We start from the raw sequence: 15,908 nt of genomic DNA, 5'->3' as shown, positions 1-15,908 counted from the left end.
CGCGGCCTTGTTTCGCACCGGCTCATTCGCACAGCTTTCATAACCCATGGCGCGCCCACGCAGACACGACTGAACCTGTCGACCTCTTTTTCTTCTTCTTAGGGGGTGAGTGAGGTCAGCCTAAGTTCTTGACATAGCTGCACTTCACCAAGTGCCGACGAGTCGTCTCAAGTCTCATTTCTTGCGCTCGTGACATCACGAAAGCTATTAACAAGCCTGACCTCGTGATCTTGTATTTTTTTGTACTCTCAATTGAGACACAATAAATGTATCGGTATCACTATCACTATGGGATTGTTTTGCTTCCTGGTTTTGTGGAGTGGCGTTAGCGACTGATCGTGTCAGAGTACGGCAACTGAGAACACCATCCACATGTAACGGAGCGCTGAAACGGAGCTGCCGTGCGGTTTTTGATGCGAACAAATTACACTCAAACGTTGCTATACTAGCGACTTCCTGTGAGAAAGGCAACACTGCTTTTCGAGTCCGCGCCCTGACAGGTCTACCATCACTAATGGGCAAATCACTCACCATACACAGGCTACTATCACTAGTAATGGACAAGAAAGTTGAACTCACTCATTCAGTTCAGTCACGTCATATCACGATCCTAGTTTGCATTTTATTATTGTTGTTCAATGACACGTTTTCTAGGACACCCAGTATGCTACACGGGCAAACGAGACCTGTTTACCTACAATATCCCTTACTCCTCTCGTGTACAAAATAGCGCGTGGCATATTGTCACGTAACTCAACGTAACATGTACTTTGCAAAATTTTTCCTACCTTTTTCTCGAGTTTCGAAGCATCAGTCCGCGTTAAAGCTAAGCCCGACCGAGGTGCTTATGGAAGCCACTTCAATACTACAGAAGCGCTACTTCAGACTTCAGTATACTCCCAAGAACATCATGAAACTAAGAATAATTTGAAAGCTAAATTATCCACACAGAAAGCAGAATCCGTCCGCAGAAAATGGTACCTTTTCATTTCAGCACTACAAAAGCCAGTAAAGCATGCGGAAAACGCCATTTAAGTACTTTATGAGAAGAGCAATATCACGGTACTTCCAAACGTACCGAAACACAAACAACCAGTTTCCTTCATTGAACTATTCATTTTACGCTCAGCAACGTGCATGGTTTTTGAACCTTCATTCAGAGAAGCGTTCTCCAAAAGGGACATTTTTTCTTCGGATTCATTGGCGATTCCGGAGGACAGTTAAACACTTCGCCAAAGTGCTCGGAACTCATGAGAGGAACATTGCACCTCTCGTCAGAGCAAGGATGAGTCTTCTCTGGAAGAGGCTCTCCACACCACATCAGGCACCAAGCCACGTAGAAGAGCTGATCACTCGTCAACCCCTTCAGATGCCCCAGGCTCATAGGCGATTTTTTAAAAGCTTTCCTGTACACCTTCAGTATTGACCCTCTGCCCATCGTATCCGCTAAGTACTCGGCCGGGTAATCCTCGTAATGTCTTGCCTTTGGGGCGTTCTCAATATTGACGTTGTGACACTCAATGAGGTTAGAGTACGCTCGGTTACTCGCTTCGGAAAACCAGCTGTTCTTTTTCCTGTACCGTCGTAATTTTTTCCGGTACCGTCGAAGCCGTGCATAATTTCGTGTGTCAGTATCCCGCCCAGCGCACCGTAGTTCAATTCAGGTGCTCCGCCATAAGTGAAAATTGGCCGGACCATTAAACCTGGAGGAATATAAATCACGTTGGTTAGCGCATTGTACGCCGCGTTTGCCGAATACATCGGTATGAAGTCTATGAAGCGAGTCACAATGGACGCGCTGAGGGCGTCTTTACTCCTCAACAAATCAATAGCAGTGGACGTTCGATGCTCCGTCACCTTCACGACGTTCCAAACGTAACTGTCGGTCATGTCTGGGACATTGCTCAAATATGCGTCAGCCGCTTTTTCTGATGAAATACCAAGAGGGTAACCGATACTCTTGTGTAACTGAGATATCTTTTTTAAGGCCCCCTTTCGTGTAGGACCGTCGAGCCAGTTCGATGTTCTGAATGACCTTTCGATCCCAAGCAGAATATCATTCGTCATCCGTTCTACAGCATCTACCGTTGACTGGTTTACCTTCTCTAACAACGTCTTCATCGGCGCTACAATCTTGAATAAATATAAGACGTGAGTTAGGCATTTGTCGGCTATCTCACTGGCCTTCTCATTTGCCATGGTTACTCCAGATATATTGTAGAGGTACCACGTTGTTCTCCATGCAAAAAATGTCCGAATGTCTTCGGTGCTTATCAATGCTTTGCTGCCAAATAAATTATAGAGTAGGTGTATATCGTTTAAAGTCATCTGAATTTGATATCTTCCGGGGAAGAGAGACTTTGACCATTTTTGTAGGCTCTTTTTCCACCGTTCGGATAGTCCCCGGTCTTTGCCGGCAAAATAATCGATGTTAGACATTCCAAATCTGTAACGTTTGTCTCCGTACGTCTGGTTGCTGGAGACGACGTACACTTTGTCTTCCGCTTGTAGAACGTCATCCATAACCTTGTCGTCGAGATTTAAACCTTCGAATACCCAATGTAACACCTTTTGATAAATTATTCTGCGTTCCGTTGCACTGCCAGGCTTAACCGAGCGAAACGAATCAAAAATAGTAGATACACGAACGTCGAGGAAGATGTCGTTCTGGCTGCGAGACGGTGCTGGAGTCATGATGTATATCGCCGCATGTCCTTCAAACAGAAACCTCACTTGCATATCAAGCGGTTCAAAGTTCAACTCTTGTGTGAATGACAAGCCTATATTTCTTAGAATTTCACGTATTCCTGTCTTGCTTGACTGCGGATCTTCTAGACACGATTGATACAACTTGACGGCTTTCTGGAAGGCGCTTTGTCTTTGAGCCGGAGGGGAGGAGTTTGTGAACCACATCTCAATCGCTTGCATATTCTGGAGGGTCACGAAATTTAGCATGTTTGATACCCCTTTGAAATGCTCCATAGCACCGGCGCAGACATAGGTAAAAAAATTATCGCACGGATTCTTTGCCGTGTCGACAGACATACTGATCAGCCAGCGCATGTAGTTGCAGTCGTCAGTGCCACATAGTGTTTTTATTTCATAGACCTCTTCGTCGTCTTCTGGGGATGGAGCTGCACGAGTCCCCGGTTCGTTGTCCTCTGTGTAATTGCCATCCACAGGTGGTTTACCTTTTCGATGGAACACTATGATGGCGATACCAGCTCCAAATGCCAGAGCTCCTATAGCGTAGAGTGCTATTATGAATAGCTCTTGTTCGATAGCGCTTGTCTCTTTTTTTTCGCCACTGCCACTGCTCCTCTTCTCTGCCACTGGCTCCTTTTCACGTTCAGACTCCTAGAAGGACACAAAAACACATTTCCTCGTTTTTCAAGTTATGTCTAAGCAAATTATGTAGATTTTATGTAGATGTAGATGTCAGACGACAGGCGAAATGTCAGCTACGAAACTGGCGCTTACTAAAGGACATTTGGTGTCTGTGCAAAACGACAGCTGATATGACCTTTAGCGGAAACTGCCATCTGAGGCATGGTGAACTACAGGGTGTTACCCAATAAAAGTCTCGCAAGCCGCGGCTAATACGCGTGAAAATACGTCGATGCACGCGAAATGTGCGATTCCCGTCGTCAAAACAACCAAGATGGCGGTGTTGCGAAAAGCACTTCGGATGTTGCCAACGCTGCTCCCGAGACTGCGATGAGTCGCACAACATCACGCAGCTAGCCATGTGGAACTGCGGTTCCTCATAACCTGCTTGTCGTTTCAATTTCGCTTCCGTGTTTGGAAAGCGTTATGTGAAATTAACCTTTTCAAGGTCTGGGGAGCAGCATCTTAACTGCCCTCTGACAAACCGCCATCTTGGCTGTTTTGACTACGGGAATCACACGTTTCGCGTAATAACTTCGCTTCGCGGGGCTCACGCTCGGGGGCGTGGAAATATAGCATGGTTGATTGTCCCTAAGAGCTTTACATGCAGGCAGTACAATGCTGCGCCTGCCTTGTGTATTTGGCAAGCATGGAGTGCCGGCGCGGGTAGACTTTTATAGGGTAACACCCTGTATATCTGAGGCTAGAGGAGGTTGCTAGCGGCCCTTAGAGCGTTAAAGGCGGAGCCTCGTCACCAGCGCGCTGGCAACTCAGACTTGTACGTATCTTGAGTACGTACTTCAAATACAGTATTTTAAATACTTTTCCCGGTATTTTGGTACTCTCTCAATACTTTTTGCGACAAGTATTTTAAAATACTTTTTTCAGTATTTGCTACTCAGTACTCAAAATACATTTCTTACTCGTCAAGCCGTATCCAGCACACTTCCCCGCCGTGTCCAGATTTTCAGGCCCCCTTTTCCTATATTTTTTCTGGAATTCGGACATCTGGTACAATAGGTGGCTACAACGCTTGGCCTTGCTTGTCAATAGCCCGACCCCTTCGTCAGAAAATGGTTCCTACTCATATTGCCAGGTGAATCCCGAGAGTATTAGGTACAAGAGAACCCCGGCATTTATCTCCTTGGTCACCAAAGCAATAAACACGCGCCAGAAGCTGAAAGACCCGAGCTGACATACAGTAGGGATTACGAAGTTTTGGGTGAGAACATATCACCAAAATTTTCTTGAGTTCACCAAAGTTCACCAAACATTACTTAACACCAAGTCCTTGCAAATAAAATACATGCTTTATGACAGATGAAGTCTGTTCCTTTCATTTGTACGGCCACGTTCAGGATACACGTTTCATTTACTGCTATAATACTAAATTGCTTTAAACAGCATCTTAAATACTTCTTAGAGTATTTAGTACTCTACTCAAATTACTTTTAGGTTTGAGTATTCTGTACTCCATTTTAAATAATTTTACGTGGAGTATTTACTATCTTATTTTAAATACTTTTACGCAGTATTTTGTACATGTCCGGCTGGCATGTATACCCTCGCACGCAAGAGCTCGTTAACTGTTGACGCCGGTCGGATACGGGGTCAGCAATTGAACAGGGTGATTGAACAATTCTGCTTCTGCACGTATACACTGCATTAAAAGGTTGACTGCATAATGTATTTTAATGCATGTTTTGTGGACTGTGGTCCGCGTGCAAGGGCACGACCACGTAAGCTCGTGACTTCTCAACAGAAGTCAGAAGCAATCGGTCTCAGAATGTTGTAATACGTAGCAGCTCTAAAATAAACTTTCGTTTTCAGTGTAATCCCGTTCCTGGTATTCGGCATCATTGAATATACACGACAGACCCGACCGTCTCGGAGGGTTTAGGTAATCGCACATATTCTACATTGGACACGCGGCCATCTTGTGAAAGGTAAAGCGTTGGACCATGTACATCATCATATACATTAGGTTAGGCTACAATACCTAACTTATGTCAGGTGTGGTTGGAGGGCCGCTCCCCACAGTTACGCACTAGGCGGTTCCGGCGTCACACTTGGTCGCCTTCTCTCCTGAACCAACGTGGCGACTGCTATGTTTTGAGCGTGTCTAATGTTGAATATGCGGGCGCTGCACCCTTTGTTGCTTCAGCATTTGACGTCACGAAGGCCAGCAGCACGTTGTGAAAGTAACTTTTCTTATACTCTCTAAACTGGAGCGTTATTTTTGTGTTATTACTTAACTTGTGCGCACAAGCTTTCGCAGATATCGCTACAACCATCATTCATGAAAGACGGCAATCTACACGTCTGACACCTGCGCGTTGGAAATGGCAGTTAAATGCCATTTAGCTAACTGTCAGTTTCCTAACGGACATTTAGCGCGCCGTCTCACAGGGGCATAAGCAAACTATGTAGATTGTTCTTGTTCACAATACGCACGCGCACGATGTATGACGATAGCCCAATATAAACCAAGGCTCCATGGGGCGCTTCAGTCAGTGGCGTCATTGGGGTACGCGTCACCCGGTGAAGCAACTCTTTTCGTCACCCACCCCCACATGATGTTACCCCTCCATACCTGACGGTACGCGTTAAATAATACCATGCCACAGGCAGAATAAAAAAGTCACGTGGTCTCATGTCGCCGCAGAGAAAGAGGTGCTGGTGCGGCGCGTCCACCCGCGAACCAGAGCCGTATATTATATACGGCTCTGCCGCGAACCGCATGCACGAACCCCCCGGTGACGCCACTGACTTCACGCCTGTCGTGAACCAATACTGAAAACATGTTCCAGTACTGAAAACTTGTGTCCAAGTGGTCTGACACACACGTTATTAAACAGGGTAGCTGTGGCTTTCACCAATGACTATTAGCAAACAGAAACCGATACAGAATGACGTGCACGCTACAAGGAGAAATGAGCTTAAATGAAGTATACACCACAAGTACAGGCGGCAGGTAGTTCTTGATGTTCGTGAGCGTCCCTGTCAACCGTGATTCCTTTTCTCTACCACATGCGAAAGTTCACCACACGAATTTAACTCAACATAATTCAGATACTGTTCGCTCGATTGTGCAGCCATTCTTGACCACAAATTATCAGAAACCATCGCTCGAGCCCACCGCACCATTTACCTTAGATATTCCAAATTGCTGAATTACTACGCGGGGCTAGAGAGCAGACTTGTACACATGTAACGAAAACAAAAAGGTGACTAAACACCAATGCTCGTAACCCCGGAAAAAAAAAAGGAACTAACGAGGTTACTTGTTACTCAAACGCGAAAAGGAACTCTTTCTCGCTATTCGTTAGCAACGGGTTGCTTTCCCGGGACGGGCGAGCGGGGGTAGGGGACGGGGTGGGGGTGGGGGGTGGGGCTTGGTTGGATAATGAAGTGGGAGGCAATAATTTTTTTAGCTCGGATGTGCACAGTTGGATGTGCACAAGCCAGCAAATTCAGGAAGAGGCCTCTCAAGACGGCTCAGTGGAGGTCAGTGACAGTCCATTCATTTAATTTCATTTGTTTTCCTGAAAGCGCCTTTGGGCGCAAAGGGGTGGAGCATGAAAGACTTGAGAATACACCAAAGAAAACGTATAACAAAAAAAGAGGCTTACAAAAGCAGCTTCGAAGTGCTTCATCGCGTGCCGTTAAATATATACTAATTCATTTTCAAGCAAGTCCAAGGTTCTAGGGATGAAACGATTAAGACATGCAGGTGTACGGCAGTGTCGTCTACAGATGTTGAAAGGGTGACCTGTACGTGAGGACATACAGCGTGTTTGTTTTTATTCGTTACAGATTTTTTTATGAAAAAACTAGCAGAGCACAATGTATGCAGTTTTTGCAGTTGAGTGACCAGACATGCTCTTTGCTTTGTTTGTTTTGCGCGTGAACTGCGCCCGCGTTGAATTCAATGTGGCAAATGGCATGTGGCAAATATGGGATGTAGTTCCGTAGCCGGGCTTATGGCTTTTTTAAACAAACGGAAGTAGACATCAAATAACGGATGATTTTACTAGAAAGATGAGAAAATTACGGATGAAATGAAACAAAATCAGCGTCGTATAACGTACCAAACATACAAAAATTAAATTTTATCGCTCGTTTCTTTGAGGCAATCCGACATCTTGGATGAGGACTTTCTGACCTACCCCGAAGCACAGTCTCGACGCCCGCACCGCCTAGTGCGTGCCTGGGGGGGGGGGGGGGGGGGGGGGGCAGACCCCCCCAATCTGTAGAACCTAACTTGACCTAACCTCATTAAAGTGAGGTGATTTAGCCCCCTACCTTTCGCAAGATGACAAGTTTCGAATCCGTTAGGTTTAGCACCCTTGTGTTTCTCCAGCGATACAAGTGCATCAGATGGGGTTGTTCAGATGCATATAAAATAACTTCTAGACCACAAATTCTTGTAATTCGTGTTTTTTTATATTCGCTATATGGTCTTCTCTCACTTCAGTGCATTATTTCTCATCTGAACACTCCGGCTAATTAGAAAAAGCCATAAGCCCGTCTACGGAACTACGCCCGAATTCTCTTCATGAGAATCTCACTTTGAGCCGCGGCGTTCGCAATCTAACTCTCATTGCATGACGTGCATGAAGCTCTTCACATAATCTAAGGCCCAGGAACTCACCGACATCACATCGGGGTCAGACATATCTGACATTTTGGACGTGTGGCTCATAACGACGGCGCAGGTGAAGGTGGAACAAACTTCTTCGATCTCAAGGTATAGCCACAGAAGAGGTGATCATTTTACGTGACACGAGGGTCCTCCTTGGTGTCCTCTTCTTCATTGGCCTAGGCGATCCTGGCTTCCCGAAGATATAAAATATTTACTTCTGTGCTAAAGTATTAAAAATTACGCGTTTTTCAGCAACAGAAATTACAGATGATACGGGTCCCACGCCGGTTCAATAGTCCTACCCCGTAGCAACCCTCCACGCGAACAGTAACATCGAAGCATTACATAGAGGTGCTACAGAATCTGGCCCCAGTCTGGTCACATCACCTCTTTTCAGTGCAACTAAGGGACTGTCCTCTCACACAGCGGTAGAAAATAACGCTCTTTTTCTTTCATTTTTGCACCCCCCCCCTCCCCAACTACTATAAACCGCTGGAACACAGCGCTTGTCAGAGATTAGCTCCCGTCAACTCTTTCAGCGCTCATTTCTAGCGCTCGTATATGACGGCTAATCAAAAGAGTGTCTTACCTATGATGTCACGAAAGCTATGGGGTTGTTTTGCTTCTTGGTTTTGCGAAGTGGCGTTGGTGTACTGTCCACGTGTAACGGAGCGCTGAAATTTTGCTGCCGTGCAGATTTTGGTGCGTACTAACGGCACTCAGACGTTGCTATACTAGCGACTTCCTGTGCGAAAGGCCATCCTCTGTGAGCGGCATGCGTTAACACTTTCTCTCCCCTGTTGTTTCGCTTGTTTGGCCAGCACGACAATACGGCCTCCTTCCGTCAGCATTCTAAGGTATCGAGAAATGACGTGGGTTCGAGCCGCGAGTCCCTATTTCGAAAGCCTCGGCCATAGCTATACCTCGGCCGTTCAGCACAGGTTGAGTTGGCAAAGGTTCTTACATTGGCGGAGTCGGAAAGCGAAAATGTGTGCGGACACCACGGCCTATGGTCCGAAACTACGACGACATCCCTAGGCTGTGCCTATGACATCACGACGACATCCCTAAGCCGATGAGAGCCAACAAGCTCGAACCGGCCGTCTCCTATCACTTAGACGTTCTAATGATCACCGTTGAGGGTGACAAAGTAGTGCATACCTGCTCTTCACTTTTAGGGCGTGGGCACTGCTATTTTTGAAATGTGATGTGGGCAAGCTTGCGCTTGTCCCATCCTGCAGTTGGCAATACAACTACGACGCTGCACCGTTGGGGAAGAGAAACGCATCCAGACCAGAACAGCCTACTTAGCTACGTGGCGTCGAAGCTCAATTTATAGACGTGGGTTCTATATTTTGCCAGCTCCGGAACCGTAAAGATTAACATGAAGCTTGATGACTTTGACCACTTGGTTCGCGTACCTCGGAAGGCTGAGCAAGCGAACGGGGTGACCTCACCGGGCAATGTAGACATAGCAACCGACCGTCCTTCATTTCTTGGAACGACAACAAGTACAACTTGCACAACAAGAGGCCCTGGTTGACCTCGTTCGAAGCATATGTCCGTTCGCGAGAAGCCCTCTCGCGCTTTTATGAAGCCCGATTCGTTTGATGGTACATCGTGCTTGCAGTCACGGATTTCTCCCTATGAGCAAGCGTTCCAACACAATTCGTGGCTAACAGACGAGGCCAAAGCTAACAACGTAAGAACTTTCCCTGTCGGTGCCCCGAAGTATGACGTTCGCCTCCTCGAAAACCAAAATGCCCCTTGGGAATCCTGGAGGAAAAGCATTCTGCTGTCGTTTGGCGAAATGCAAGTCGGATGGCACAATGTCCCATAAGTATGTTCGCGGACGGTTTGGCGGATACGAGTTCGAGAAATTACAACTTGCTGAGTCATACCTTCCTCCATCATCTGTTGTCGCTCTCCTCGTACATGGTCTCCCTACGCGTGTACAACTGATGGTAAAAATTAGGGGACCAAAACAACCAGAAGAGACCCTACATGGCCTACGAGACATTGGTGACGGCGGAACCACTCAGGGGGATTAACTATACTCACGCAGACGCGTCTCTATGCTGTTCACTTCTCCCAATGGACAACGGATTTGAGAAGGGTTGAGGATTGGGCTAGTTGGTAATGAGACATCTGAACTGAGAGCGCAAGATACACGGAGAAAGAACGGAGAAACAGACAGGACGGGCGCTAACTTCCAACTAAGTTTATTGAAGAAAATGAGTAAGAAAGCATAAACCCCCTCACAGCACACGTGTCACATTCTGGGCGCACCGGTTCTGAGCACACCGGTTCTGAGGAAGATCAGTTCCTTTTCGGTTAGAGATACAGAAGGTGTGCTAACGCATACATCTTGATGGTTATTTATCTTTTCTGCTTCTATTATTTCCCTTGTTAGTTTATCGCAAGAAACAAGACTAAACTAACAAGAAATAATAGAAGCAGAAACGATAAATAACCATCAAGATGCATGCGTTAGCACACCTTCTGGATCTCTAACCGAAAAGGAACTGATCTTCCTCAGAACCAGTGTGCTCAGAACAGTGTTGTACCCGCTATCCGAAAAAGGAAGCGCAATACCGATACGCGCTACCTGAGCAAAAAGTAACGAAATCCCGATATCGTTACACGTACCTAAAAGTAGCGGAATACCGCTACACTTACCAGTAAAAAGTAACGCGATACTTCATGCGCTACTTTTTAGGAAAGAAACAAACAGTATCGTTGATGACGTACTTCAAACGTCTTAAAATAATAAATAATAAAATAAAACAATAGCTCAAAATAATAAATAACAAAATAAAATAATAAATCGACGTCCAATGGAGGTTACACGTAGGTCGCCTGAAGGCTAAAATTTGGAAAACCGTTTTTTACAGATTTACTAAAGCCTACTCGATATCCTGCATATCTTTTTCTCTTCCTCTAAAGCAAATAAAGCACAACGCAAGTCTACCGATAAAAGGCTCAACAGCTTTGTCACAAAAAGAACTCAGATTGCCCGGAACGAGAAGTTAGTAAACATACCATGGTGTGCTTTTTCAAATTGGACGTTTACTTCCTTGACGCACAGATCAAAGCTTTCCCACCTAGGCGCATAGTAGACATCTGAACACCACGCTACTATTTTCTTTCTCCTCCTTATAGTCAAAGATGCTTGCTGTAGCAGGCCATGGTCCCTCCATTGCAGCGGACAAGTGGTTGGCAACGGTCAAGCACCTAAGCGTACGTGGTGCAATGTCATGTGGAATGTCATGACTCATTGCTAGGGAAGACGGCACCAGAATGCAGTAGGAGTGACGTCAGTTTGCAGACAACTCCGACAATACACCAAATCTTCAAGAAGGTTAATCCCAAGTAGGGAACACGTGGAGGACACAGCCTCTATCTGTAAGATAACGGCATCTGTGCCCTCCTTTCGGCTATTTTCCCGGTCTTCGCAGAATGAGTTGTGATATCGGGCAGCTTGTTCGAAGGCAGGCAGTGGAGGATTGATGATAGGTCGAAGTCGAGTTGTCGCGAACCCCGCTCGGAAAGTAGCGGTAGCGGTAGCGCTAATAGATTGCGCTACCGCAAATTTGTAACGGAAGCACTTCTTTCGTTACCAGTTTAAAAAAGTAGCGCGATCTCTACTGCGCTACCGAAAAAAGTAACGGATACGGTAGCGCCGCTACTAGTAATGGCGCTACGTACAACACTGGCTCAGAACCGGTGCGCCCAGAATGTGACACGTGTGCTGTGAGGGGGTTTATGCTTTCTTACTCATTTTCTTCAATAAACTTAGTTGGAAGTTAGCGCCCGTCCTGTCTGTTTCTCCGTTCTTTGTCCGTGTATCTTGCGCTCTCAGTTCAGAGGACAACGGATGCAGAGTTTAAGACAGAACAAAACTGCTACTACCTACCAAGGAACATCAGCAACAGTGCGCGATTTTTCTGATGATGTACAACGACAACAACAAAAAAGAAAAACAGACGATGTCAGTTTCGACCCGCACAAAGAATGTGAAACTGTATGTGTAACTCCTCTCGAATAAATTAATTTACATCGACGCACCCCTGTACAACCGTCCAACCCGTGCCGTAGTGAACAGCGGTTCTTCGCTCACTTTCGGGAATGGTCGACTTCTCGACTCACAGCTTATCTGCGGATGGACGCAGGTGGTAGTGGACGGACAATACGCGTCAATGGACTTGACGGGAGTTCAAAATTGCTGGACGCAAGTCACCATAACAGTCTCCGGTGAAGATCTTCAATGGTCTACAGTCATCGGTGAAGTGGACTACGACGTCCTGTCGTCGCGGTCAGATATGAAGCGCTTGAAGCTGAACGTTTATTGCGACGACACAACAGTATATGTCACAGACGACCTTCTTCGATGCTCCTTTCCATCTCATCATCAGCCTCTCAGAGCAGATATGAACACGCAGGGTGTCTGCCAACCGGGAAAGCCTGGAAAACAGGGAATTGTCAGGGAATCTTGATGTGACTGTAAAAGTCAGGGGATTAGTCAGGGAGTTTGGCCAAAAAGCAGCTGAAGCGGGGAAAATCGCAGACAAGTGCTGTGCTGACCTGTGGTTGAGCGGCGATGCCGCAGCAACATTGCCGCGAGTAGCAGTTCGCCAATACGACAAGCTCTCAGGTAGAAAAGTAGGGTAGCCTCACTAATATCCTTAATAAATGGTCGGTTTTATGGGGGATCTGTATCAAAATGTAGGAACAGGCACCAAGTTCCCGTTTGTTTTTGTCAGGGGATTTGCTTGAAATAGTCAGTGAGAAACCAAGACGAGTCAGGGAATTTGAAGGCTGCAATTTGGTAGACACCCTGAATACGGTTGAACGACATACAGCAAATATATCCGGAGTTAATTTCCTTGTCTAGTTTCCCTTCTGTGACCTCAGTACCTCAGGTTCCTTTCAGGTCTCCCTTCAACTCCGCGTACTGATCTTTGTCCCATCCTACAGTTGGCAATACGACTGATCTTACGCGGTGGAGGGAGGCGAAAAGGAGCCGGTCCTTCATATTTAGAGAAGGGACCCTTGATAACGCGGTCCGCCCCCGGGTGGGCCGTGTCTTTGAATGGTACGGCCGATGTATAACAAGGTCGTTGGGGCAGCACCGCTTGCGGTGCTGTTCCGGGAAATACTTTTTCTTTCACCTTTCTCCTTACGTGACACGAAAATTATTCGTCGTAAGCTGTATAACCTGTCCCGTGACAAAAAGAACTGGCTCAGGATAGAACTGCAAACAGCGTTTGATGCCGGGATTATTCGCCCGTCAACGCCACCGTTTACCTGCCCCATCAACAAAGCCGCTGAGGCTGACGGCTCCTCAATCGATAGACAGACATCTTTCCGTTCTCTACGCCCAACATAGACGATATCATCAACGACACCAGAGGAGAGCACTGTACCTTCGTGCATAGACCTGTTCAAAGGGTTTTGGCGAGATCGTCCATGTCTACATTGATGACGTCTTCACTTACCCCGGATCCTCGGAGTAACACCCCTGCGCACCTGCACCTTGTCTTACAATCATTAAGTAAAGCACGTCTATACATCAACGTCAAACAAAAAAGCGTTTGCTTCCAGCCGAGTGTCGCGTAGTCTTTCTGGGCAGGAAGATCGATTGAACGACAAAAAGAACCTAGGACGAGTCGGTTCAGAAAATCAAGAACATGAACAAGTCACACGACGTGAATCCACTCGTGAGTTTTCCTCGGCCTCCCAGGCCAGTTTCGAGCATTCATCCGAGATTATGCAACAAGAACGACGTGACAATGAAAAAAATGGCTAAGAAGCAAGCGAGCTGGTGAAGATGATGCATAATGTAAAACCCAGGGTATTTGTCCAAACTATTTTGGAGGTACATTTAGTATAGGCACCAATCTTTGTGCCTGCTCGCTTTTGCTGTGATCTCTAACAATGAATATTCCCCGGAGCGGACCTTTAAAGGGGTTGTGAAACCACATGCAACTATGGTTGCCACCAGGCCGGTATTATACCGCCACGGCCGGTTATTTGCTCGCTCTGCCGGTTGCCGATAGGAAGGTGATACCGGCAGCCTTTTGCCGGTATTTGTGGCTCAAGACATTTCACAGGGGCTTTTGCGAGGTTTTCGCTTCAACATTTCACTACAGCTTGAATAAATCTGGAGCACAGGCCCAACTCCGCAATCACCAGCCGTTTACTTAGTTATTCATTATTATTATTAATATTATTAAGTCTTGTGTTCGGAGGGGACAAGATCAGTGGTTGTGAAATGCTATTGGTGGTTGTGTCGAGCCAGGTAGAACTTAGGCCGTATACAGCCATGATGAGATCTCCTCCTGCAAAGAAGGGTTTGCGTGCATCGATGCGTTTTTCAAAGTAAATGGCAGTCCAATCCGGTTGCTCCAATACAATCCAGTGTACCCTCACCCACTTTCCCTTTCCCGCGAACATTTCCCTTTCCCTCTATTCCACCTCCTCTCCCTCAGCCAGTATTTTTCACTACGAAAGGTGGCAACCCTACATGCAACCCACTAAATCTATGACATCGTTTCTCACGTTGTAGTCCCTGGAGCCAACACGCAAAGTCCCACATTCCTCAATCGAACGTTTTTTTTTCCTTTTTCTTTTTTGACTATTGGGCTTTCAAAACGGCAATTCTTTCAAGCCACCGTCGACTATGGCGCCGAACAGTGCCGAGACACATTGACAGACGAGCAGGAAGTGACGTTTTAGGTGTGCTCACTTGCCCGAAGTTCCCGAAGGTCACCGTACTGAAGCCTTTGTCCGCTGGCCGCCTCCCTCTTTACAACCGCTTACGTCGTCATAGAAACGGAAAAGAATGCGCTTCCGTTCTCCAACATGAAACGCCATTCCAAAAATGGTCCAGGAGGTTAAGAGCTGAAGGCGATGGAAGAGCTCGCCCAGCGCGTGGCCTTCGTAGTGCCGCAGATTGGTAACGCGGGATCGCAGAGACATTGTGTTTTGATGCACATGTTCAGTACACATAGATCAATATTTCCGAGGTGCTTTCATCAACAAAAGTTTGGAAATGGTTTCAGTACCTCTTTAAGGTTGCAAATAAACTATCATAGTTCACGATCAATACGACATTAAGATGTCAAAACATTACCTTGTCAACTCGTAGAGAGCAATGGGGTAGAGGGAATGAGTGAGGGGAATCAGGTGGCCGCGAGGGCGTGTGGCGAACATACCCTCAAACTCTGTCAACATTTCACATGGCCGCGAATGGAGACGCGAAAGACGATGTTGAGCCGTGTGATGTGTGTCAGAGAGTAAAACCACCAGGTACCACCAAAGGTACCACCAGAGAGCCGGCAAATGACGTCGCAATTACACTCCTCAGTTCCCTTCGAAGTCATTCATCTCGACTTTGCCGAAACCGAATAGAACTCCGGAGGAGTCAGAAAAACTCTGGCATTAAAGAAACATACCGTCGACGAGCATACCCGGCTAATCAACACCCGTCGAAGTGGAGAAGATGCGACAAGTATAATCGCTATGCTTGAGAAGGATATTTTCAAAAGCGCCTAGCAACATGGACGACCCAAGACAGGAACGTTGAACTGAAGCTCACAGCCCCACACCACCCCGCGACAAAAAGAATGGTCGATTGCCATTCGCGGTGTGAAAATGAAGAAGAAGTGAAGCGAAGTGAAGTGAAGTGAAGTGTGAAGTGATGTGAAGTTGGAAGTCGTGGCGTTGGGGGCGGTGACGCACCATCACAATCACTCACATAACAAAGAGATGTACGTTGTAGGTTGTTGATGTTAGGTTGTACGCCTTATTAAGGCGTTAGCATTATAGTTGCCTGTTTTGCTCTCTCTTGTCACTCCCCCATTCTCGACGCGAA

General features: G+C 46.6%; 1 protein-coding gene across 1 annotated transcript; it reads right to left on the bottom strand.

Annotated features, from left to right (window-relative positions):
- Nucleotides 1–1,156: 1,156 nt before the first annotated feature.
- On the bottom strand, nucleotides 1,157–8,172 carry LOC135385040 (neprilysin-1-like). Its single transcript, XM_064614217.1, has 3 exons — nucleotides 8,042–8,172; nucleotides 1,546–3,357; nucleotides 1,157–1,483 (listed from the first exon to the last, which is right to left on the bottom strand). Exons 1-3 carry the CDS (start codon nucleotides 8,090–8,092, stop codon nucleotides 1,157–1,159), a joined length of 2,190 nt encoding a protein of 729 aa, XP_064470287.1. The 5' UTR covers nucleotides 8,093–8,172.
- Between the last annotated feature and the right edge of the window lie 7,736 nt (nucleotides 8,173–15,908).

The sequence above is a fragment of the Ornithodoros turicata genome, chromosome 2 (genome assembly GCF_037126465.1).
Source record: "Ornithodoros turicata isolate Travis chromosome 2, ASM3712646v1, whole genome shotgun sequence".
Classification (NCBI taxonomy): domain Eukaryota; kingdom Metazoa; phylum Arthropoda; class Arachnida; order Ixodida; family Argasidae; genus Ornithodoros; species Ornithodoros turicata.
Note: the sequence above shows the minus strand (reverse complement) of the source record. Positions and strands in the feature narration are given on the sequence as shown.

Excerpts from the sequence above, each read along its gene's own strand:
- LOC135385040 (XM_064614217.1), bottom strand. The coding sequence starts at position 8,092 with ATGAGCCACACGTCCAAAATGTCAGATATGTCTGACCCCGATGTGATG. Across the intron at positions 3,358-8,041 it reads CTGACCCCGATGTGATGTCG|GAGTCTGAACGTGAAAAGGA; the intron begins GTGAGTTCCTGG and ends GTGTCCTTCTAG. Across the intron at positions 1,484-1,545 it reads CAGCTGGTTTTCCGAAGCGA|GCAAGACATTACGAGGATTA; the intron begins GTAACCGAGCGT and ends AACGCCCCAAAG.